The 25,661-nt window shown below is 45.3% G+C and overlaps 1 protein-coding gene across 1 annotated transcript in view; it reads right to left on the minus strand.

Moving 5' to 3' along the window:
- NEURL1 (neuralized E3 ubiquitin protein ligase 1) overlaps nucleotides 1-1,191 on the minus strand; it is a 190,925-nt gene extending 189,734 nt beyond the window's left edge. The window contains exon 1 of the mRNA XM_066622193.1: nucleotides 1,107-1,191. Coding sequence (XP_066478290.1) covers nucleotides 1,107-1,191 — 85 coding nt within the window. The remainder of the gene's footprint in view (nucleotides 1-1,106) is intronic.
- Between the last annotated feature and the right edge of the window lie 24,470 nt (nucleotides 1,192-25,661).

The raw sequence follows: 25,661 nt of genomic DNA on the forward strand, positions 1-25,661 counted from the left end.
ACCACAACAACCGAGGATGCTTAGATTTAAGTCAGTTTGGTCCCACTCATTTCAACAGAACTACTGCAAACTGGTTTAATGGATTTGTGAATTAGGCAGCAAATTCTGCTCTGAGATACTTAAACGTACAACAGACAAACATAAAACAACCATAGTGATCACGGGGGAATCAATCCTCACGTCTTCAGACTGTAATCCTGTGCACAGTTACTCTACTGAACTCAACGGGCTTACCTTCAAGTAGCCATACCTAGATTTCCCTGCACAATTTGCAACTAGTTCTGCTTAGAGAATTTAGATTTTAAAAAGGAAGAAAGCAATGCTCAAAAGAATCATAATACTGTACTAATAAGGTCTGAACTACAACCATGAAGATCAAAATAATGCCTATATGTATCTAAAACCTGTCATTCATTAAACTGGATCCTCCCACTCTAAAAGCTGACATTTCTGGGGTAACCAAGACAACAGCAGCTGCAGTACATTCATTCAGAAGTAAAACACTGAAAGCTACTTATATTGCCAAGCATCTCAAACATCTCTATCCCCCCTTTCTTTTAAACCCTCCTTAATATGGTATCTCCCCTACACACAACTGAAGAAAAGGAGGTGGGATGTAAACCTTTTCATCAGCTCATAATGTTGCCTTTGGACTGCCTTTTATTTCAGGAGGCTTAATTCCAGGTAAATATGCATACAATTGCAACCCATGACTTATTTGCTCAGAGAAATCAGGGAATCTCTCTTTTTGTCTTCGTACTGGAGTGAGCATATACCTCTACATACATCAGAGACTGTTAAGCCTAATGTGAAAAAAAAATAAAATTAAGCCAAATTGCACAAAAGGATTCTCAGTCGCAAGCTTTAAAATCACTGGGGTGAACAAACAGCCTTGTTCAGGGGAGAAGGGGAGATGGGGAGTGCAGTTGTCCAGCTCATTTTAGCCACCCTGGATCCATTAGTGGGGGGGGGGGGATGCTATTCAGGTGAGGACAGAAGATGAGAACCATAATGGTCCAAACTTGCCTTCTGCCTTTTAAGGGGCTTCATCTCGCTTTCCACTTCTACCCCCCAAATCCAGGCAGAGAAAAGGATGAGTCTCTTACCTTTGAGATGCTGGTGATGGACCCTGTGGAACCCGCTTGGGTTGCCCCTGGGCAGTGCTGGGATGCTGGAGAAGCTGTTCCCCATGGCATTGAAAGGCAGCCAACAGCTGGAAGGCGGGCAGCAGCAGGCAGATTCTGTGGGTTTGCGCCGATGGCCAGGGCGGGGTGAGGAAAGGAGGAGGGCAGGGGCTGGACTCTCCCCTCCCTCTCCTCCTCCTCCTCCTCTTCCCTCTTGCTGTCACTTTGGCTCCAGGATCCCCTTTTGTCTGGGCTTCCTCATAGAAGGTGGCTGGACTGAGGCTTGTTCCACATCGCCCTGGCTGGTGCGGGGGAAATGATGAGGGAGCAGCTGCCCCCTGGGTGAGGAGGAGAGGGAAAGAAATCTGTTTCCCTCCCCGCAGGGAGTTCAGGTTGATTCCCTTGGTGGTCCCCCCTCCCCTTCTCCCTTGGACTGCTCCTTCCTTCCCAGCCCTTTGTGTCTCTCCCTCCCTCAGCTCAGCCCAGCCACGCAGGGTCCCCCAAGTGCCAGCCTGGCTCACTCCACAGACTTCACCTTGCCCAGGCAAGAGCAGAGAGCTCGGCTGTCACCGGGCTGCCCCCTTCCTGGCTCAGCCGCAGCAGCCAGCCTCCCTCCCTGCCGACCCACCCTGACTTCTTCCCTAGCTGGGGGCTGCGCTGGACCCGTCCCCCCTTCGACTCCGGTTGTTATGGTGACAGCTGCCTACTCCGGCGAGTCACTTAAGGGACCAGAGGAGTCACGTGGGCCGCCAGATGTGCCACCTCTGGAGCAGGAGGAAGGGCAAAGGGGGTTTGGCAGCTCCCCTCCTCCCCGGGGCTGGGCCCAACAGGTAGCATCCCGGGGCGTGTCGCCTGGTACAGAGCGGGCTGGCAGAAGCAGCAGGTTCTTGGCGCCCCCGGAATGAAGACGGCTCTCCTCGTCCGGAGCCCGGCTGCAAAGGGGGCGGTGCGCGCACAGCAGCACATGCAGAGCGCCCAGTCCTAGCCACACTTTCCTGGGAGAAAGCCCTATTGGCTGCAGTGGGATTTACTTCTGAGTAGGCAAGCATAGGCTTATGCTCCTGCAGCCCAGTCCTAGGGCTGTCTGCTCACAAGAAAGTCCCTTTATAGTCCATGGGGCTTTCTCCCAGGTAAGAGTGGATAGGATTGCAGCGCCAGAGCCCAACCCTATTCCTGTCTCCTCAGAAGTAACTCCCTATAAGTCCCTGGGGCTTACTCCCAGGAAAGGATGGCTAGGATTGCAGCCGCAGTCAGGCGGGCTGAGCGCAGTCGCGTGCGCGAAGAGCGGGGGGGGGGGCGGAAATCCGCGCGTCTTTCTGCAGGAGGCGGCCCAGGCGGAGCGTGCAGGCAGCGTCCTCGGGGCAAGGGCGGGGGCGCTCCGACGGAAAGAGCGAGCGAGCAGCGCTCTACCTCCAGGCGGGGAGAAGAAGCGCGGAGCGTGTCGTGCGCCCTTCAGGGCGGCGGCGTGTGGTGCTTCCCAAGGAGCGCAGGGAGGCAGGCCGTGAAGCCCGGGAGTGCTCGAGGGACTCTGCGGGGCAGTCCTGATGGAAAGCAGGACAGTGGGTGTGGGTAGCACTTGTGGTACTTGAGGTGGTGTGCGGTGGTGCTCATGGCACCCCTGGACCCCGCCAGCCCAGCAGTGAGACCAGGGAACACGACACAGCAGGCAGCTGCAGGAGGCTTGGCTCAGTGGGCAGAGCTGCAAAGCCTGCTTTTCCGTGCTCCAAAAGCCCTCCGCCCACCACTTCCGGTGGTACTTGGAAAAGGTGGACCATAAGAACATAAGAACAGCCCCACTGGATCAGGCCATAGGCCCATCTAGTCCAGCTTCCTGTATCTCACAGCGGCCCCACCAAATGCCCCAGGGAGCACACCAGATAACAAGAGACCTCATCCTGGTGCCCTCCCTTGCATCTGGCATTCTGACATAACCCATTTCTAAAATCAGGAGGTTGCGCATACACATCCTGGCTTGTACCCCATAATGGATTTTTCCTCCAGAAACTTGTCCAATCCCCTTTTAAAGGCGTCTAGGCTAGACGCCAGCACCACATCCTGTGGCAAGGAGTTCCACAGACCAACCACATGCTGAGTAAAGAAATATTTTCTTTTGTCTGTCCTAACCCGCCCAACACTCAATTTTAGTGGATGTCCCCTGGTTCTGGTATTATGTGAGAGTGTAAAGAGCATCTCCCTATCCACTCTGTCCATCCCCTGCATAATTTTGGATGTCTCAATCATGTCCCCCCTCAGGCATCTCTTTTCTAGGCTGAAGAGGCCCAAACGCCGTAGCCTTTCCTCATAAGGAAGGTGCCCCAGCCCCGTAATCATCTTAGTCGCTCTCTTTTGCACCTTTTCCATTTCCACTATGTCTTTTTTGAGATGCGGCGACCAGAACTGGACACAATACTCCAGGTGTGGCCTTACCATTGATTTGTACAACGGCATTATAATACTAGCCGTTTTGTTCTCAATACCCTTCCTAATGATCCCAAGCATAGAATTGGCCTTCTTCACTGCCGCCGCACATTGGGTCGACACTTTCATCGACCTGTCCACCACCACCCCAAGATCTCTCTCCTGATCTGTCACAGACAGCTCAGAACCCATCAGCCTATATCTAAAGTTTTGATTTTTTGCCCCAATGTGCATGACTTTACACTTACTGACATTGAAGCGCATCTGCCATTTTGCTGCCCATTCTGCCAGTCTGGAGAGATCCTTCTGGAGCTCCTCACAATCACTTCTGGTCTTTACCACTCGGAAAAGTTTGGTGTCGTCTGCAAACTTAGCCACTTCACTGCTCAACCCTGTCTCTAGGTCATTTATGAAGAGGTTGAAAAGCACCGGTCCCAGGACAGATCCTTGGGGCACACCGCTTTTCACCTCTCTCCATTGTGAAAATTGCCCATTGACACCCACTCTCTGCTTCCTGGCCTCCAACCAGTTCTCAATCCATGAGAGGACCTGTCCTCTAATTCCCTGACTGTGGAGTTTTTTCAGTAGCCTTTGGTGAGGGACCGTGTCAAACACCTTCTGAAAGTCTAGATATATAATGTCTATGGGTTCTCCCACATCCACATGCCTGTTGACCTTTTCAAAGAATTCTAAAAGGTTTGTGAGGCAAGACTTACCCTTACAGAAGCCATGCTGACTCTCCCTCAGCAAGGCCTGTTGGTCTATGTGTTTTGAGATCCTATCTTTGATGAGGCATTCCACCATCCAATGGTATGGATGTTAGGCTGACTGGCCTATAGTTTCCCGGGTCCCCCCTCTTTCCCTTTTTAAAAATAGGCGTGACATTTGCTATCCTCCAATCTTCTGGCACCATGGCCATTCTGATGGACAACTTGCATATTTTAGTCAAGAGATCTGCAACTTCATTCTTCAATTCCTTAATAACTCTTAGGTGGATGCCATCAGGGCCCGGTGATTTATTGATCTTTAATTTATCAATGAGGTCTGAAACATCTCTTTTAACCTCTATCTGACTTAACTCCTCAGTCAGGAGGGGCCGTTCGGGTAGCGGTATCTGCCCGAGGTCTTCTGCCGTGAAGACAGATGCAAAGAACTCATTTAATTTCTCTGCCATCTCTAAGTCTCCCTTTATCTCCCCTTTCCCTCCCTCACCATCCAGAGGGCCAACCGCTTCTCTGGCGGGTTTCCTGCTTCTAACATATTTGAAGAAGCTTTTATTATTCCCCTTAATGTTGCTGGCCATGCGTTCCTCATAGTCTCGCTTGGCCTCCCATATCACCTTCTTACATTTCTTTTGCCACAGTTTATGTTCCCTTTTATTCTCCTCATTAGGGCAAGACTTCCATTTACGGAAGGAAGCTTCCTTGCACTTCACAGCCTCTCTAACTTGGCTGGTTAGCCATGCGGGCACTCTCCTGGATTTAGTGGAACCCTTCTTTCTTTGCGGTATACACCTATGCTGGGCCTCTATTACTGTTGTTTTAAGCAGCCTCCATGCACTCTGGAGAGATTGGACTCTTTTTACCCTCCCTTTCAACCTCCTTCTAACCAGCCTCCTCATTTGAGGGAAGTCCGCCCGTCGGAAGTCAAGGGTTTTTGTTAGAGATTTGCCTGGTATTCTTCCCCCAAAGTGCACGTCAAAACGGATCGCAGCATGATCACTGTTCCCCAATGGCTCAGTAACGTTTACATCTCTAACCGGGTCCTGCGTACCGCACAATATTAAATCCAGAGTCACCTGTCCTCTGGTGGGCTCCGTGACTAGCTGCTCTAAGCCACAGTCATTTAGCACATCAAGAAATCCGGTTTCCTTATCGTGACCAGAACACAAATTGACCCAGTCAATATGAGGATAATTGAAGTCCCCCATGATTACAACCCTGTCCCTCCTTGTCACCTCCCTGATCTGTTTCCTCATTTCAAGGTCCCCATCCGATTTCTGGTCTGGAGGACGATAGCACACCCCCAGTATTACACAAGCCTGGTAATTTAACCCACAGAGATTCTACGGTGGAGTCGGACCCACCTTCAATCTCTACTTTGCTGGATTCTATCCCTTCCTTAACATAAACGGCCACCCCACCTCCAACACGCCCCTGCCTGTCCCTCCTGTAGAGTTTATAGCCCAGGATTGCGGTATCCCACTGATTCTCCGCATTCCACCAGGTTTCCGTTATGCCCACTATGTCAATATTTTCCCTTGTCACCAGACATTCCAGTTCTCCCACCTTTGCTCGTAGACTTCGGGCATTCGCATAAAAGCATTTGTACACGGAATGCCCCAGAATGCGCTGCTTATTCGCTCCTTTGTCCCCACATCCTCTCATTGTGCCAAACCGTCTATCACATCCCATCACGCTACCTTTCCCAATTTCTTCTCCTACTCTGCCTTTGTCTTGTTGTTCTCTAACCTCCCCATCCTCATCCCATAGGGATGAGGAGTCCCGAACCGGATGCCCCTCGGCTCCTGTCGGCCTTCCCCCAGGGATCAGTTTAAAAGCTGCTCTGCCACCTTTTTAATGTTATGCGCCAGCAGTCTGGTTCCATTCTGGTTCAAGTGGAGCCCGTCCCTCTTGTACAGGCCCCGCTTGTCCCAAAAAGTTCTCCAATGCCTAACGAATCTAAACCCCTCCTCCCTACACCACCATCTCATCCACGCATTGAGACCCCTGATCTCCGCCTGCCTAGCTGGCCCTGCGCGTGGAACAGGTAGCACTTCAGAGAACGCTACCTTTGAGGTCCTGGCTTTCAGCTTCCTGCCTAAAAGCCTAAATTTGGCCTCCAGGACCTCCCAGCTACACTTGCCCATGTCGTTGGTGCCGACATGCACCACAGCCGCTACCTCTCCCCCAGCACTGTCTACTAGCCTGTCTAGACGAGAAGTGATGTCCGCAACCTTCGCACCAGGCAGGCAAGTCACCATGCGGTCCTCACATCCGTCGCAAACCCCCCTCTCTATGTTTCTAATAATCGAATCCCCCACTACAAGAAGCCCCCGACCCCCCTCCCGCCAAGGAGTATCCCGAGTGCGTTCGGATACGGGCCCATCCCCATGGAGAAGGGGACCATGTGAAATGGTAAGGCAGAGGTCAAACATTCAGAAACACTGATAGCCCAATCCTATCCGTACTTTCCTGGGAGTAAGCTCCACTGACTCTAAGGGGACTTACTTCTGAGTAGACAGGCATAGGATTGGGCTGTCAGTTAGAACAAGAACTGGTCACTCCTGTCCAGGGTTCTCTTTTTTTCAGGGCATGTTCTCTTTTTTTTAACCTCATATCTGGAAAGGAACTTAAGTGGTCTCCTTTTCCCTGTGAGCAGGCAGCACATAGCCTTCTTATAATTAAAAAATCATATGTAATTAATTCTATGTATTAAAGTTTTCCATTTCATAATAAGTAATAGAATGTTTACATTAACCAAATGAAATCAATATATGAGTGTTTTTAGCTATTATTTTGTCACATCCTACATTTTTCTTGCATGTCCTCCATGTCCTCTTTTGCAGTTATGACAGCTGGTCACCCTGTTCCTTTCAGGCTTTGCGACGTTTGCACAGCAATAGAAATGAAGGCCTTGGCGTGAGAGGGTGCTTGTGTGCATCACACTTGTAGGGGAAAAACATTCAGGGCTTCAAAGTTGCCTCTCGAAAAAGGTGCACTCTTGAACCATTTCAGTACTTGGCAGAGTACTGAAATTTCAATTTTAAATTTTTTTTTTTAATTGTGACATAAATATGCCAAAGCCTATCTGACATCTTTGTACTGTACAGATGGGACCTTGGTATCCACTGATTTGACTCACCTCTGATACTGAAGTCCACCTTTAAATGCCTTTTAACAAGGGAAAAAAAGCACCAAGTCCAATTTCCTACCTTTGTGCTGTTAAATAACTATAATTAACAACTAAATAACTATAATTTGTTTTCATTAGATTCCATTGTTCATCCCATCTAGTGACTGAATGCAATACAGTGTCTATACCAGGGGTGTCCAAACCCTGGCCCAGGGGCCACTTGCGGCCCTTGAGGACTCCCAATCTGGCCCGCGGGGAGCCCCCAGTCTCCAATGAGTCTCTGGCCCTCCAAAGACTTGCTGGAGCCCATTCTGGCCCGACGCAACTGCTCTCAGCATGAAGCTGACTGTTTGAATTCTCGCATGAGCTGTGAGACAAGGGCTGCTTGCTGTTTGACATCTGTGATGTAGTAGCAGCAGCGAAGGAAACACCGGCCTTGCTTTGTGCAAGGTCTTTTATAGGCCTTGAGCTATTGCAAGACCTTCATTCATTCATATAAGTTCCATCTCTAATATATTCATTTATGTAAATTTATTCAAATTTTATTCCCAGCCCCCGCTACAGTATCAGAGAGATGATGTGGCCCTCCTGCCAAAAAGTTTGGACAGCCCTGGTCTATACCAATGCATTTTGGGGCAACAATGGAGGAGTAAGAAACCTGGAAGTGGGTCATTAAACCTATTTTTCCATTGATTTGGTATCCACTGATTTTTTTTTAATCCACTATGGGTTCCAGTACCCAGTGGATAATGAGGCACGACCTGTATATTGCATGAATGTAGGTTTTTTTGCACAGATACTATAATATACTTTATTGGGTAAATTATATGGGAGTTGGAAAGAATGAAAGTACATCATGTTGTCGCCAAATGAGTGACTAGGATAGCCCTCTCTACTACAATGCACATAACAAGGTATATCTTACACACCATGCACCAGCCAGTAATCTATCCTAGGGAAAGTGGTAGAGCTGGTAACTTTACATGCACAGTTTCAGGCTTTCTTTCTGCATGTGTACTTGAAGATCATGCAAAGCCACATGTTCCTACACAGTACACACCTGCACATGTGTCTCATATATTTGGTGTCCACATTTAGTGGCCAGCACATCCATGAGACTGAGGCAATTACTTTTCATGCAATAGCTACAGATAGTTCAGATAGTGACAGTTCAAGGGCCACCCATCAGATAGTGACAGATTAGCCAAGGGCCACCCATCTCTGTCCACCCACTAACTTCCATTGCTTCTCCTGCTCCCACTCCCTGGCTTCAAAAAGGAGGAGGAGGGACAGAGGACGTGTGAAGAAGGGGGTCACCCTCCTCAAATGAAGCTATTAAACAGAAAATACAGAGATTACAACATGAACTTAGAGTGATACAAACGGAAGAAATGGAAATAAATTTGAGAATGACAAAACAATCTTTTTTTGAAAATGCAAATAAACCAGGAAGATGGTTAGCATATAAACTCAAGAAAGAAAGACAGAAGAATCAGATAAAGGCACTCAAAGACCAGACTGGGGAGGAAAAAACAAAAATGCAAGAGATGAAAAGGATTACAGAATGTTATTTTCAACTGTTATACAACAAAAAGGAATTGGATAAAGAGAAACGAAGAGAATATTTAGCCAACAATAATAAAGACTCTCGAAAGAACAAAAAGATTTATTAGAACATAAAATTACAATTCAAGAGATGTGTGAAGCCTTTAAGAAACAAACAAAAAAAGACCCTGGACCTGATGGTCTACCGTTCGAATATTATAATAAATTTGAAGAAATCCTGCAAACTCCTTTTAAGATGGTATTGGATGAGATCTGGAAAACAGGTGAGATGCCAGAGACATGGAAAGAGGCTATAATAATGTTGATACATAAACAAGATACAGATGAAAAAGAAATTAAAAACTGTAGACCAATTTCTCTGCTGAATGTTGATTATAAGATTTTCGCTACAATATTAGTGACAAGGATGAAAAAGATTTTAATCCAGATAATACATGAAGACCAGGCAGGTTTTCTACCAAAGAGACATTTGAAAAATAATGTGAGGATAATTATTGATATGTTAGAATACTTTGAAGCACATCCAGGAAAAAAGATGGGTTTGGTCTTTCTAGAAGCACAGAAAGCTTTCAATAACGTGGACTGGGGTTTTATGATACAACAGTTAACGGAAATGAGATTTGGAGGAAAGTTTACAAAAGTCATCCGAGGAATCTATTCTACACAAAAGGCTAAAATAAGAATAAACAGATAATTTAGAAAGGAAAATCAATCCAACAATATTGGATTTCAATATTTCCAGAGACAAAGATCTTTATTTTTGTGGATAGGACAGTGCTATTCAAACTGGGGCGTCACGATGCCCCAGCCTGAGGGCCCTGGTCTCTGCCCCCTTAAGGGGTGGGATCAGCCTAGAGGCGGGGGGAAGGCAGCGGATCCCCAGGATCAGGGGGCTGCAGGGGCTTGGGTGCACTTACCCAAGCCTCCTGCAGCCTCCCTGGGCTGCAGGGAGCCCGGCGCAACTTCTGGCAGGGCTCCCTGCAGCAGGGAAAGTGGATGCAGAGTGATCGCGCTCCACTTCTGCTTTAGCAGGGGCAGGGTGCGATCGCTCCTCATTGCTTGGTGGTTCCTGGGCAGATTGTCATTCTAAAAAGTGGGTCCCAGTGTTAAATGTTTGAGAATCACTGCCTTAACTCAAAACAGGCCAATGAGACATCCGGGGGGGGGGGGTGACACCCTAGTGACGAAAATTCTGGAAATCATGGCTTTAGGAATAACACCATCATGTTATATACCATTTGATGCAGAATTTTGTCCATTGCTTATGGGGAAATATTCACTGCATTTATTTTTCTGGTCTTTATTATTATTCATTCCATGTCATGACTATTACTATCTCTGTCTCAACTATCTCACAGGGTTGTTGTGAGGACAAAATAAGGGGAGGAACCATGTACACCACTCTGAGCTGCTTAGAGGAAGAGTGGTATAAAAAGTGAATTAATTAATTAAACAATATAATTAATAATTATTAATAATTAATTAATTAAGTCATATGGGGTGACAAAAATTTATGGGCCTCGGGTGTCAAATGACCTAGCTATGCCTCTAACTCACCAGTCCCTGCAGCAGAGTCCTCGGGGCGTCTTACAGTTTCACTGACCTGGGGAGCCCTGCAGAAGGTTGCACAGAGCTCCCCACGCTCCTGGGAGGCTGCAGGAGACTGTGGTAAGTACAGCCAAGCCCCTGCAGCCCCCTGAGCAGCGCGATCCTGGGGATCATGCCACTGCCTCCTCCCTGCCTCCTGGCTGCCCTACCCCTTAAGGGGAAAGAGGCCAGGACTCTCAGGATGGGGCGTTGCAATGCCCCAGTCTGAAAACCACTGCCCTAAGGTATTGCAGCAATAGAAATGCTATCTGAGAAATTAAATCCTCTGAGCTACCTCTGTTTTGAGCTAGATTATACTTACTACTAGTTGATGTTCAAGAATGACATCAAGTAATGTATTTTAAAGACCTCCTTCTTCTGCAGAACAGCTGGTTTTCGGTGAAGCATCCATATTAGCATTGTACCTTGCCTTGCACATGTACTTGTATATGTTGTGAGGAACACTCTGCATACCAATAAATAATCATGGCCTTTTGGCATGATAATGGCAATTACAAGTCCAAAACTGTCCTAAGTTACAGATTCTTAACCAAGGATGTCCATCACCCTTAGGGGTATGGGAACCAAATGATGGAGGTATGGGATGCAGGGCCCAATCCTCTCCAACTTTCCGGCACTGATGCAGCTATGTCAGTGGAGTGTGTGCTGCATCCTGCAGTGGGAGGGCAGTCATGGAAGCCTCCTCAAGGAATGGGAATGATTCTTCCCTTACCAGGGAGCTGCATTGCAGCTGCACACCAGCACTGGAAAGTTGGTTAGGATTGGGCCCTCAATCTCTGAACTATTAAAGAATTGTTGTTAGATTATTAACTATCACCATTATCAATGTGGATTGAGGCATTCTATTCCTAGCAATCCATATGTAAATAAAACCAAGCTATTGACATACAAGTCATACTGGTACCTAACAGGAATGATGATGATTTTAACAGGGCAGATGGGGACACATTGGGTGATCTATTGGGGGTCTGTAAGAGTAAAAAGATTAAGAACCCCTGACATCAGTCCTCTTCCTATAACTCAGAGTAGACTTAGCACCTTGTGAAAATGCAAATCTTGCATTTCACTGCAAGTCACAGAACTTTTGTCACTACAATTAAAGCATCCTCAGGAATCATTGGCCATTCACTGAGTCACAAAAAGGACAGCTAGTGTGCTTTAGGTAGAGTTGTGATACTCCAGTTCCCCAAGTCCCAACAGCCTAATTTGCATGTTATGTAAATTGGCTACTCATTATGTAAATCACACCACTTACACTGCTGAGTAGAACAGTTGTTTTGTGTCTGTTCCTGGCAACTATTTCAACCAGACTACTTGTCAATAGCAGGCAACTTCTGCTCACGGCCTCCCAGTTTGCAGTACCTGAATATGCTCTCTAAGAAGATATGCAACCCAAGCATATGCTGAAGATCAGTCTTGCCACTGTTTACATAGTAAATGCTAACCCCAAGATGTAACTAACACATATGCACAAGTCTCATGTTTTATTTAAACCAAAAATAAAACAAAGCAGTGTACCAACTCAGACCTTATCAGAACATCATACATGCAGACCTATCAATTCTATACTTTTAAATAATTCATTTCAGGCACTGCTGGCCTCTTGCAAAGTCCAATCCTATGAATAAGTCAAGGGTGCCCAAACTTGATAAATGTAAGAGTCACATATAGTAAACTTCAGATGTTTGAGAGCTGAAATATTTAAAGAGTATTTAAATTTTAAGGGCATAAAAATGTCACTTCTAGTATCTCCGAAAAACCAGAAGTGCAGTTTTTCAGCCCTCCAAAGGCCTTACAAGGCTTTCTGAGGTTGGGGAGCCTCTCTGGCCCTCCAAAGACCTCCAGATAGTAGGGCGCATGACCAGTGGCAGGGGGGTGCAGCATGGTTGCTTGGGGTCACTTGAACCCTTGGACCTCCCCCAGGTATACCACTGACAAGCCCCAGCAAGAATACAGTCCTGACAGCTAGGTGTTGATGTTTTGACAAAATCTGGCCACTCATCCAGCCAACAGTGAACAAAATCAGGCATCAGGTGGAACAGTAGTATTCCAGACCAAATCTAGTCAGCTGGATAATATGGTAAGGTTAGCTTTATGAAGCTTTCACCTCTATATATTCCACACTGGCAATAACTGGGCATGGATCTGGACTTGGATCACTTAACTATGAACTTTTCTTTCTGCACTGGATGCAATTTAGAAAGGCATAAATAGTGACAGAACTGGTACAGTACCTACTATCTAGAATAGGGGTGCCCAAACCCCGGCCCGGGGGCCACTTGTGGCCCTCAGAGGCTCCCAATCAGGCCCTTGGAGAGCCCCAAGTCTCCAATGAGCCTCTGGCCCTCCGGAGACTTGCTGGAGCCCATGCTGGCCTGACGCAACTGCTCTTAGCATGAGGACAACAGTTCTTCCTCTCATCTGAGCTGTGGGATGAGGGCTCCCTCCACTACTTGCTGTTTCATGTCTGTGATGCAGCAGTGGCAGCAAAGGAAAGGCCAGTCTTGCTTTGTTCAAGGCCTTTTATAGGCCTTGAGCTATTCCAAGACCTTCATTCATTCATATAAGTTCCATCTATAATATATTCATTTATGTAAATTTATTCAAATTTTAAATTTTAAATTAATTTTTTCTTTCTCAGCCCTTGACACAGTGTCAGAGAGATGATGTGGCCCTCCTGCCAAAATGTTTGGACACCCCTGATCTAGAATGAAGCTGGAGGGTTTTCAGTTCAGGTTTATTTGTTTTGGGTTTTTTTTCTATGAACATTATGTACTTGGAAGCTTGTGGAACAATTCCTACTATGAGTTTGACTCATTGCCATACAATTTCACACTGACATGATCTGCTATATAATTCCATGATTGGTCAAGGGTCATATTTATATAGCTTCCCCTTTCCATTTTTATTCACCCTTCTTCGAAGGGGAGGCCATACAGATTAAAGTAACTGATCAAAAGTTATATGCAGGAGGCCAGTATGGGATGTGAAAGGAAGTTCCAACTAACCATCCAGTCAACTACAATTTGATAGTAACCCAAAGTACACAAACTGAGCTAGGGCTGCAATCCTGTGTATACTTATCTTGGAGTAAGTCCCACTGAACTCAATGGAATTTACTTCTGAGTAGAGCTGTAGGCCTTCAAGAGGCTGCATTTGGTTTGGAGGAAGTGCTGCTCTTTGTCGATTAGTTCAAACAAAGTCTGGGCTTTTAGCAGCTGATTTTATTGGAACAGGCCCAGTTAGAGGGGCAAGCCAGGCAGATTCTGGGGTGCCAGAATTCCAGAGATAGCTACTTCAACCAGGTAATTGTCTTGGTGAGAGAGAGAGAGAGAGAGAGAGAGAGAGAGATGTTCTCTTTGTTTTGAAGAAGGCAGGAAGAACATGGCTGAGATTGCTGATCCACCAGCTGTCCAGGGCAAGAGACAAAGTTGCAAAAGGGACCAAATTTTTTTTTAAAGTGGCAGACTCTAAAATTGAAACAGGGAAAATATCATGAACAGGTTTTGCTCCTTTAATGTCGTATTGTTATGCTGCTCAACATAAAAAGTGCACAATGGGAGAGATTTACCTCAGGCAGGAAAAAAGAAATGGGGCCAGACCTCGATGTTACCACAGGTTTATGAGGTTTGTGAGGATGGACCAATAACCTGTTTCATAGCAGGAGGATGCACTGCACATCACACACCCTAAACTAATGGCATGTTTAGGCAAAATTAGTCCAAGAGATGGGGCTCTAGCTCAGCAGTAGAGCACCTGCTTTCCATGTAGTAGGTCCCAAGATCAATCTCTGGCATTTCTACATGGGCTGGGAAATTCTCTTGTCAGAAACCCTTGGGAACTACTGCTAGTTGGTCTTAGGCAATACTGAGTTTAGGTGGACCAAGTGATTCAGTATGCAGGAGCTTCATAAGTCAGACAGCAGTATAGTGTCACAGGCAATGAGCAGGACTATAAGATGTCATGCACATATGAAGAGCTTTAATAGATAAGTGACTCAAGTGATGAGCTACAGTGGAAGGGAAACTAAAAGGTCACTAGCAGGGCTTTGTAAGATATATATAACATGCAGGTGCTGGGGAAAAAAATTGTATGCTGGAATTTTGTGTAGTGGCCAATGACACAGCTGTATACAGTGGAAAAAAGGGAAAAAGTTGAGGGTGAAGATGCAGGAGAATTTACTTTGTGTTCAAAAACCAAAAAAGGGAGGTTTCAAACTGGAACATCACACTTGCACTCCACACTAGACAGGGAATTCTATGGCTAATATTCACTCAGAATGGAGCCCTGGGAAAAGTCATTAGGAGGAGGAGAAATGAAGAAAGGGGAGGAGAGATGAACTTCTTAGAGGGGAAAGGGGAAAGCATGAAGGGAGAAGGGATGTATATAGGATCAGTTGGGCTACCCAGGGGAAGAGAGGTTTGGGGGAGCAGGGAAGGAAGGGAGAAAGGAAGGTTTCTGCTAATCTTCCCAAAGAAGGGTTTCAAGGCTCAATCCTATTGTGTCCCTGTGTCATCAGAAAGCACATTACAGCAGAACAACCTCTATAGAGGTTGCAAAATGTGACCTGCCATTCTGCACAGCCAGGTCTCTGCTGCAAGAGGCAAGTGGTTGTGGCTGCATGTCAGTAGCCACCATAGAAGCCCTGCATCAATAAGTTGGCACTGGAGATGGGTGTAGGCAGGAGGTAGGCAGAATGGAAAGGCAAAGGAACAGGGCAGAGACTGGGGCGGCAAAGAGTATCTATCAAGGCCAGGAAGGAGGCAGTATCAACAGCAGCTGCACTGCAAATTTCCTATCCCCCTTCTTGGCCTTGATCCCCCAACATGTGCCAGCAAAATAACTGTTGCAGATCCAAGTAGACCCAGCAGGGCACTGGAGGGCTCTCAAATACAGAAAGAGTGCTATGAAGCACTCAGGATAATACTGAGAGGAGCCAGGAAAGGTAAAGGTTTTGCATGATGTTAATGATCCTGGATGCTGACTGCCATCATCTTCCTTAGATGGACACTACAATGGGTTGGAGTGACTTGATACAAGATCAGAGGATTAAGATTCCACATTCAGTAAGGCAGGATAACACACATTGTAATGGCCAGGGAACAAGGAACAGAATGAACAAGACTCAGGATTTTAATATGTTTTTCCCCAAAGAATCCAATCGGATTCTAGGTGGGGTTGACTCACTGGGGTGGGGGCTCTATTTCTGGTTGAGAACCCCTGCTATGTTCTCCCTTTGTTTTTCCACCCAGTTGAGAGTGTGGTAGGCTAGTTGGAGACAATTGGATTGCTCCTAAGATGAGCTTAATCTTGAAGTTTTCCCAAACTCAGGAGTCCTTAAGAGGTGACTATGATCATAAGATACCAAATATGCTGTTCCAGCAGGATTTGGAACTGGAAGGTGAATTTTGGAGGTATGAAACTTCATGTAAATTTAGGGAGTAAATGAATCTCCATTCCAATTTGGAGGATTATACTCCATAAATACACTGCATTAAGGGGGGTGGTTACTTGGTTTCATGCAAGTGTAGCCTTCCTGCTCTGTGGCTCTGCAGCCTCTTGGCATCAATCGTGTAAGTAACCACATTGCTGGTCTTGTTGTCCAGGCAGGCACCTAGCACCAACTACATGTGTGTAAATGCATGCCTTGAATCCAAAGGAAATAAACAGAAACAAAATACTGACCAGGTAACACTAATTAACCTGTCCTGGGAGGGATTCCATTCTGATGGTTGCTCTAATTATGCTAGAGCAACCTGTTTTCTAGGCCTGTATTTATGCTGATTGTACTCCATAGTCTTGCACTATTCCACTTTGAATGAGCAAGAAGCATTATTTGCGGGGGAAGAAGAAGAATGCTACTCCCTGACCTGTTAGTTATTCCTGGAGACAAATGTTTCTCTTTGAAGTAAAATGTTCTTCACATTTTTAGGTATCTGGCAGCCTGACCATAAAGAAATGCCCAGCAGCAGCAGCAGCACACAGAGTAGCTTGTAGTGACAGAACTAAGTGACAACCTGTGCAAGGCAGGTTGGACAGGACCAACCAGCGATGCTGTCAGCCTCTTGAAATAGCATACAACTACACATCGGCTGCATGATTTGTATCCATACAGATGACCCCAAGGCAGCTTAGATGGTGTATCAGTGTATCTTGCAATTCTTTTTCCATCCCAATTCCACTGTGCTGCCTATCTTGGTACTTATTTGCATGTCACATAGCTTGTGAAAACACCCCATCAAGTGTTGGTGGCTGCTTGGGTGGATCCTGTTGGACCAATACTACATCTTGAGCACACATGTGACATTACTGAAAGGGTAGAAGAGACATTGAGTTGGCACGGCAGTCATGATGACCCTTTTTTCTGGACCATAAATGTCACTTTTGGACCATAAACAACTACAATCAGCAGTGGAACTTAACGCAATCATTGTCTTAAGCAAGGTTAGAGATCTCTAAATGAATCTGATATAATGTAACACTACATTATCAGCAAACACCACTGTGTCCTTCAAAAATGGAAAGAATAAGGCCGGTTCAAGCAGATTTTCTTTGTGGTTGACTGCACAAGAAAATAAGTTAACAGTTCTGACATTCTTGCTTGAAGCCACAAAAGTGCAGATGCAGGGTTAACTGGCTTCATGCTGCATACAGTGAATGTAGCTTGAGGGGCATCCAGAGTTTGGAAACTGTGAGGCTGCAAATCTTGATGCACCAACAGCAAAATGATGCTTACATGCCATAGTGCTGCAATACATACTTAACATGCTGCAAGCTACAGATCTAGAACTCGTGTTGATATTTGATGCAGAGCTACAGAACTTTATATCATCATGATGAACTGGGGGGGGGGAAATTAGGTTATAGAAAAGACACCCTGAAATAGGAAAGGCTAAAGTACACAGTGCTACTTTTTCCAGCAGACACAAAAATGACATTGGGCACAATCCTATACTGCTCTACTCAGAAGAAAGCTCCATCAGGTTCTGGGTTTACTCCCAAGAAAGTGTGTATAGTAGTGGTTCTCACACAGTTGGCACAGGGACCCACTTTTTAGAATGAGAATCTGTCAGAGTGGTGTCCTGAAGCAGTGTAATGATTGGAAGTGACATCAACAAGCAGGAAAATTTTTAAAAATCCTAGGCTGCTGTTCTACCCACACTCACCCCCGAGTAAGTCCCATTGACTATTATTGTTAAAAGAATAGTAGCTTGTTAAAAGTACAGGTCTGTAACGTTTCTCCAAATGCAGTCACATACCATGGTAGCATCAAGTCTAATATATTAAAAATAAAATATTGAAATGAATGGGGACCCACCTGAAATTGGCTTGCAACCCATCTAGGGGGTCCCAACTCACAGTTTGAGAAACACTGGTGTATAGGGTTGCAGTCGTTGCTTTCTTTTCTGCAAAAATTAAATACACATTTCAACTCCTAAATGTTCCCTTCCACTTTCGGCATTCCCAAACACAAACACAGGTAATACTCAAAATTGCAATTAGGGCTGGAATGGAAACATCTTTGAAACCTGGAACACTGTCCTGAAATAGTTAACAGCTCAAATTTCAGTCTTTTAATGTTTTTGAATTGTAGCTACTTAAAATCACGTTGTAAAGCCTTCTTTCAACAGAATTGGCAAGGTTTTTCTTAGCCCATGAATACTGTTGGATATGGTGTTATGAAGTCACAGAATGTTCACAAACATTCTGAGACTCAGCAGTAAGCATTGACCAGGACAGAGTGGTTGTGTGTTGGTGTGAAAGAGAGAAGAGGGGCAAAAAGGATTTGCATCTCCACTGTGGCCTTGTATCTCAGAGGCATTTGTGTCTCATTCTCATATCTGGTATCCTGAGGGGAAAATGAACAGATATGAGATACTTCATATCTGGTATCCTGAGGGGAAAATACTCTTTGCAGGAGAGTATTTTAAAGTTTTCACATGTGCTGTTCACAGAAGATGCTTAGGCCAAAACTAGATATGATATGCAACTAAGAGAGCAATCCAAACCTGAGCTGGAACAGGCAAGCCAGGAGGCTTGCGCTGCATCCAAGGCAGGTTTGTGGCCAGCAGCAGCTCAGTCAGAGGTAAGGGGAAATTCTTCCCTTTACCCCGTGTAAGGGCTGCTGGCCCCAATGGGTCTCCTCAGACTTACGCTACCTCCAGAGGTGGCGCAAGTCTGAGGAGAGCGGAGTGACTTGAAGCCACTCTGTTCTCCGTGGGGATGGGGGTTGGGATCCAGCATAACTGCTGGATCCCAGCCCTGCCTCCTGCTCCCCGCCCACCTGCCCCCAGGGGCTGCCCATTGCCCGCCCTCCCCCACCCAGGAACACCTCTCTCCCTCCTCCTCCCCGCCCCCCACACCTACCTTTGCCGCGTGTGCCGGCACGAGCGTGCTGACACAAGCGGCGGTGGGGAAGCTGACGTAGAGGCTTATGCCAGCCTCCGCAAGCCAGCGCTTTTCAGAGTGCCAGCCTGGCTTCCCCGCAAGGAGGCACAAATGTGCTTTACGGCACGTTTGCGACCCTCTTGTGCTGGACCAAGGGACTAGGGTCGGCATAAGGCGCAATCCTAACCCCTTACGTCAGTGCTTTCCAGTACTGGCATAGCAGTGTCAATGGGACATGTGCTGCACCCTGCAGTTGGGTGTCACTCACGGAGGCCTCCTCAAAGTAAGGGAATGTTTGTTCCCTTACCTCAGAGCTGCATTGCCCTTATGTCAGTGCTGGAAATGCTGCACCAGCACCAAGGTAAGGCACTGCAGCTCTGAGGTATGGGAACAAACATTCCCTTTCCTTGAGGAGGCCTCTGCGACTGCCACCCAACTGCAGGATGAAGCACATGCTACATTGGCACAGCTATGTCAGTGCTGGAAAGTCAGTTAGGATTTGGGTCTAAAAGTTTCTGTCCCTACTCTTTTTCTTTTTTTTTTTCTTTTTTTTAAACAAAAGCAGGCTTTGGTTTAAAGTGAAGGAATCAAGTAGGGAAGGAGCTACTTGACCCTTTTCCTTCTGACCATTTCCCATTCAGAATTGCCTGCTCCCCATTTCCTTTTCCACCTATGTGTAGAAAAATATGGGCACCCTTGTCTTTTCTGCTGCAGGAAGAAAAGCAGCTTGGGGGTTATTTTGAGCAGAGAAAAATGGCGAGAGAGAAAAGGGTTAATCAGCTCAAACCTGCAACCTCCAGAAGATGTTTTTGGTTAAAGCAAAAATAGTCAGAGGAAGGATATACATGACTAGCATGGCTTATATAACTAGCTGGGCCTTAGAATAAAACAATTAGATCATTGCTCTAAAAATCTTCTGTATCACAAGCTGAAACCCAGGAGATCTACTCCACAGAAAAAAACAGTCATACTTAAGTTCCATTAAAATCAGGGGGGGTTATTCATAACTAACTTGTCTCATTGATTTTGATGTGATGTAACTACAATTAGGGGTCAAACTAGATGATACTTTAAGCACATGATTGGGACTCAAGTCTCCCATGGGGTTCCCAGCCTTCTAGGTGTGACCTGGAGTCACTAGTACTAAGCATCAAGCTCCAGAGGATGACTGAAAAGAATCCTGGAAATTTTAACAGGGCCTCCTGGAGGCTTAATGACATTGTTGGGAAGAAAATTATCCTGAAATTGCATTAGTCAGAGTTGGCAACCCTACTTGTAGCCCAATCCAAGGAGGCATTCCAATGTAGCTGTTATTTATGGAATAAAAAACAAACACCCAACCCTAATCATATTCTTAAAGCCACATCTTGTTTGACTCCAACTTTCTTTGGACTGAGGCAGCATCTTGTATCTTTGAAAGCAAAAAAAAAAAACAATGGAGAACAACTCTTTAGGTCAATAGATACACCTTGAGACGTATAGATGCAGGTCTTTAGATGCATGTTCAGGTCTATAGATGCCTGTGTAGTTTTGCTTGGTTGAATACTCAAAGCTTCTTTCACAGGGGTAAGTGAAAAAAAGGCTGGAAGGAAACCAAACATGATCACAAATTCATATAGCAATCAAAGGTGCTTACACAACTATGTTCTGTTTTCTCTTGGTGCAGTTTCTCCATCTCTCTAGATCAGGGGTCTCCAAACTTTTTGGCCAGAGGGCCGCATGAAATATCTGGTGCAGTGCTGAGGGCCGGAAAAAATATAAAATTTAAATAAATAAATTAGAGATGGAACTTAGATGAATGAATAAATGAATGAGTGGGCTCATTCACTCCGCCTCTCCAACCCTTAGAACACCCTCCAGATGCAATCAGAGCACAGCTCTGGTCATGTTCAGTCGAGTGGGCCAGAGGCTTTCAGGGGACAAGAGGCTGGCCGCAGGCTGGATAGAGGCTTGCTGCGGGCCGCATCTGGCCCCCGGGCCAGGGTTTGGAGACCCCTGCTCTAGATAGTCTGATTTGTAGAAGTACTATAAGATCTATAGGCTTCAACCCAACAGAGGAGGACATGGTGTTATTTATACAACATGGTTGCACCAGATTATTGTGGCTCTGTTGCATCAAAGAGAATGCATTTCCTCAGGGTGTTCTCCTTTGATGAAGATAGGTATGCTTTGCATGAGAGAGATAAACCTGACTTTCCATTTTATAATATCAATTTGCCAGCATTATTATGTTGGGTCTTAGAAAACAAGTCCTCAGGGAATGTTTGCTGCTAGCATGGTGCTTTGGATCAATAATGTTTGATTGTGACCTTTACATCAGCAGTTTTGTCATCCATCGAACCAGGCAGGATCTCCACATAAGAAGCAGTAAACATCCAGGAGTTCATTCATTCTATACATGAAAAGCCATGAACAACTGGATCCATTGCAGCTGTACCTTTGCAACTGCACTGCAAAAGAAATCCAAAATAATATATCACAGAAGGAATAAAATGTGACTGCCTGGTATGATATTTATGACACCGTTGAATTCTTCACCTGCTAATATTTGACTATACAGTTAGATAAGGTGAAATCATAGCTATAGCTCTGTGGTATGCAGAAGGTTCCAGGTTCAATTCTTGACATCTCTAGGTAGTACTAGGAAAAGCCCCTATCTGAAACACCAAAGAATCACTGCTAGCTAGTACAGACAATATTGCCATCGATGGACAAATGGTCTGACCTTTTTATAAGTTTTCTTATGTTTTCCCTCAAATGTCCTGAGAAACATATTACTTTCTGTGGGCACAATGCGAACCCACTTTCTAGCACTGACATAAGGGCAATGCAGCTCCTAGGTAAGGAAACAAACATTCCCTTACCCTGAGGAGGCCTCCATAAGTGCCCCCCAACTGCAGAATGCAGCACATGTCCCATTGGCACAGCTATGCCAGTGCTGGAAAGTGGGTTAGGATTTGGTCCTGTGTCATTGAAGGTCCTTGTAGGATCAGAAACAACTGATCAATCAATCAGCTTTTTTCTACCTCTTCATTTGTAGTTTTGCATTTTATAAAATGAGGCAATTTCCATGCACAGGTGAATCTTGGGGCTGGGAGTTTTGGCCACCTTGGTCAGGTGAGTGGGCAGGGACTTGATAAAAGAACATTAATGTTTCCTAAAGCCTACCAATGGTTTCCTGAATGGCCAATGCACCTACAGGAGTAGGGACCAAAATGAATGCCTTGGGTATATGTGGATGCAGCTTGAGATGCAGCAGCTATTTCTCTCTGGGAATCAAATGCAAGCTGTGCTGTCTGCTTGTAGGAGTGCATTTGCCTTTACAGTATTCTGCTTATATATTTGGAAATAAAACAAGTACTGTAAAGACACTTCAATGTTCCCAAGTCAAAGAGGGATTCAAAGTGGCGCCCAAATTCCATGTTCCCCTTTCAGGTGAACTTCCCTCCTGTAACCACCTCCACACACCTACCATGTCTTCAAAACAGACTAGGAACAGGAATGGACCTCCTTACCCAGTCTGTTTTGAAGATGCAGTGGAGGAGGAGAAGTGGCACTGAGAGGCAGCAGTGATGACAACTGTGATCCCTTTGCTTATCTCCCTTAGAAGAGGACAGGTTTGGAATGGCCCCACCTCCTCCTCCAGTTCCACTGCTGCAGACTTCAGCAGTGACACTGGACAAAGAGGTAAGCCACCCTGTCCTGACTTGGTCTCCAAGCGAAACAAGCAAGTCGGGCAGCAGCCAGGGAGAGTGACTGGGCGGGCAGGCTCAGGGTGCAAGCACCCTCATCAGTTTGCTGCCTCCCCCAGCCTACCATTCAAGACAGCCCTTCACCCAGCCTCTAGAGTGGGTTTGGCGTGCTTTCTGAACAAAGCTAGCAAAAGCCTGTCATGAGTGTTACCTTCTCACTGTCTGGAAGTGGAAAACATGCCAGATGTGTTCTTTGGTAGAATATTTGGATGAATAAGTTGAATTTACTTGAGTGAGTGAGAGCGAATTGGGATAAAAGCAAAACAGATCAAGAGAGGGTGGGAGCAGATGGGACTATGACTATAAATTCTCATCTGCTTGCTGAAAACACTGTATGTTCTCTCCATTAGTTCAGGAATCGCTAGTACTGTATAGGCATTTTGGAGTTATTTGCTAGGGTGCGGAAGGCAATATTATTGTATGTTTTGCATCTCTTGCTGGGTTTCCTCTTAATGCAGTTGACTTCTCCATCCTTTTACCAGGTTGAAAATCTCCATTTATCTACTCATGCTTGAAGAGAAAGGCAATGAAGAGACACAATTCCCCAAAGCCCAAAGACACAACAGTTTCTTTCTTTCCCATAATTGTCAAGCCATGCTAGTGAACTGCAGTCAGCAAGCCAGTTCAGCATCTGGAACCTTCTAAACGCACTACCTTTTGTTTAATTTTTTTCCCCCCTATAAAAATCATTCAAGACGCTTGGCTAATCACTTTCTTTGGGAGAGATAATCTCCATTTTAATGAACTCTTGTTGTTCCATGCATAGGGGAGAAGAAGAGATAGTGTTTATTGGATTTTTGTGACCACTCTTTTAAACAACCATTATTTCCAGAGTTGCTTATAATGTGCAGTGTTTTGCCAATGACATAACTTGTTTGCAGTGGAAGAAAGGGGAAGTACTAGAGAAAAAAGATTTCTCTATCATGAAGACTGTGTGTACCCTTTCCATTATTGGAAAAGTATGTGATTCTTTGGGGTAAGGGGTTCACCTGTCACTTTAATCCTTATTTGAACCCATTGCTGCAATGCTTCAAATTTTAATAAACACTTTTTATTCACATGCTGTTTGTTCAGGCAGCAAACATCTTGAGACATACTGTATTGAAGAGGATATTCAAATCATTTTGGGCAAACTCCTGCTTTAGGGCAGCGGGGTGCGCAAGAGAGCAGTGATTGAGGTGAGATGTGACTTTATCATCTCACACCTGTAAACACCCAGGCCACCATATTTTGCACTAGCTGAAGTTTTCGAAGGGTCTTCAAAGGTAGCCTCACATTGAGTGCATTGCAACAATGCAATCATGAGGGGCTAAGGCCAAGTTCACCTGAGACTCCAGGTGAACTCCAATTTCGAGCTCCAGAACAGAAAAATCTATGTGCTTAAGCAGTATGTTGGTCTCCATCAATGAACAGCTATTGCGCATCTAGAAAAGAGGAAGAGGCAGCCTGGTTCCCCTCCATCAACTTGCCTGGAACCAGTTCTCATGCACCTGTTCCCCCACAGATGTGTGTGGATCAGAGTGTATGGATCGAAAAGGCAGCGATGAGCTGAAAAGAGGAAGGATTTCTATAGTCAGGGATGGGAATGGACAGGAGCAGCATTTCATATTCCAGATTTTTCTTGGGAGTCCATCAGATAAAGACAATAGCCGGTCCTTCCTTGTTCTTGATTCCCAGCAACTACAATTTAGAGGTTTTCATATCAATGGTTACCTAGTGAGTAAACCAGTAAATTGGTCACAGTTATAATGCTCCTGAGAAACAGCTGCATGGTATGCAGAAACATAGATCCCCACACTCTAAATGGCATTCCTAGGGAGGGGATTGAAAGGTGGTCTGAAACTCTGAAGGAAAACTTGGTAAAAAGCACATCCAACTTTGGGAACCATTAACCAATGGAAAATAAGAGGGATGGGTACAATACAAAACCATAAAAATATGTACTCTGCCATTGTTACATGAACCCTTGCCTAGCACCATGTTGATGGAGTGTCACCTGTCTTTTTTCCCCATGAGATTTGAAGACTTGTTCGTGAACATCCATTAGCACATAGACTTTTCAATGCACTCCTTCCATTTCTGTTTGCATTCAGCAAAAGATAGGTCTATGTGCTTCGGACACTTTTGTAGAATTATGCTTCTACCAGCATTATAACAAAGAGACTCATGGTCCCTTGAATGCTAAGGAATTTACTTTAACAGAAGTGTTCACGGACTACTAGAGTACACTTCATCAGCTCAATCATCACCATGTTGCGTCTGATGAAGTGGGCTCCAGTCTGTCAAAGCTTAGGCTAAAGTGCATTTTTTAGATGTTAGGTATTGTTATCTCATCCCCACAGCCACTTGTCTGTGCAGAACTGACTTGCTTTTCTGAGCAAAGTAGCAAGCACCAGCTTAAGATTTAAAATGCCAAGTTTAATCAGGTAGAGAAAAAAAATGGTTGGATTCTGCATAGACAATTTATGGTTTATTTGCATGGGAAAAACATGCCTGGTGAGTGTTGGGACAACACAATGCTAAGCAAAAGCAGGTGCTGCATATTTTCCCCCTTCTAACAAAATTGTGCCTTGTGTTATAGAGATTTAACTCAACAGGCAAATGTCACTCTTAATTCCAGGCTGACAACTCATTGTGTGCATTGCATGAGAAGGAAACTGTTATCTTGAAATGTATACTTTACACCATGTAGAGACAGGGTAGTGTGTGTTCTCAGCAGTGTCTTATTTGAATAATCTATCTGACAGCCCTGCTTCCCCCCCAGAATTCCTAGTTAGTGTATATATTCAGAAGTGTCACACATTCCAAAAACAGATAGTATCAACAGATTAGCATCCTATGGCACTTTAAGAAGAGTTACGTTTACCATCAATAATACTTAATCTAATTCAGGCTTTGCTGCTCTCATGAGGACACATAATTTTCAATGCTCAATTTCCATGATGCTTAA

The sequence above is a fragment of the Tiliqua scincoides genome, chromosome 3 (assembly GCF_035046505.1).
Source record: "Tiliqua scincoides isolate rTilSci1 chromosome 3, rTilSci1.hap2, whole genome shotgun sequence".
NCBI lineage: Eukaryota > Metazoa > Chordata > Lepidosauria > Squamata > Scincidae > Tiliqua > Tiliqua scincoides.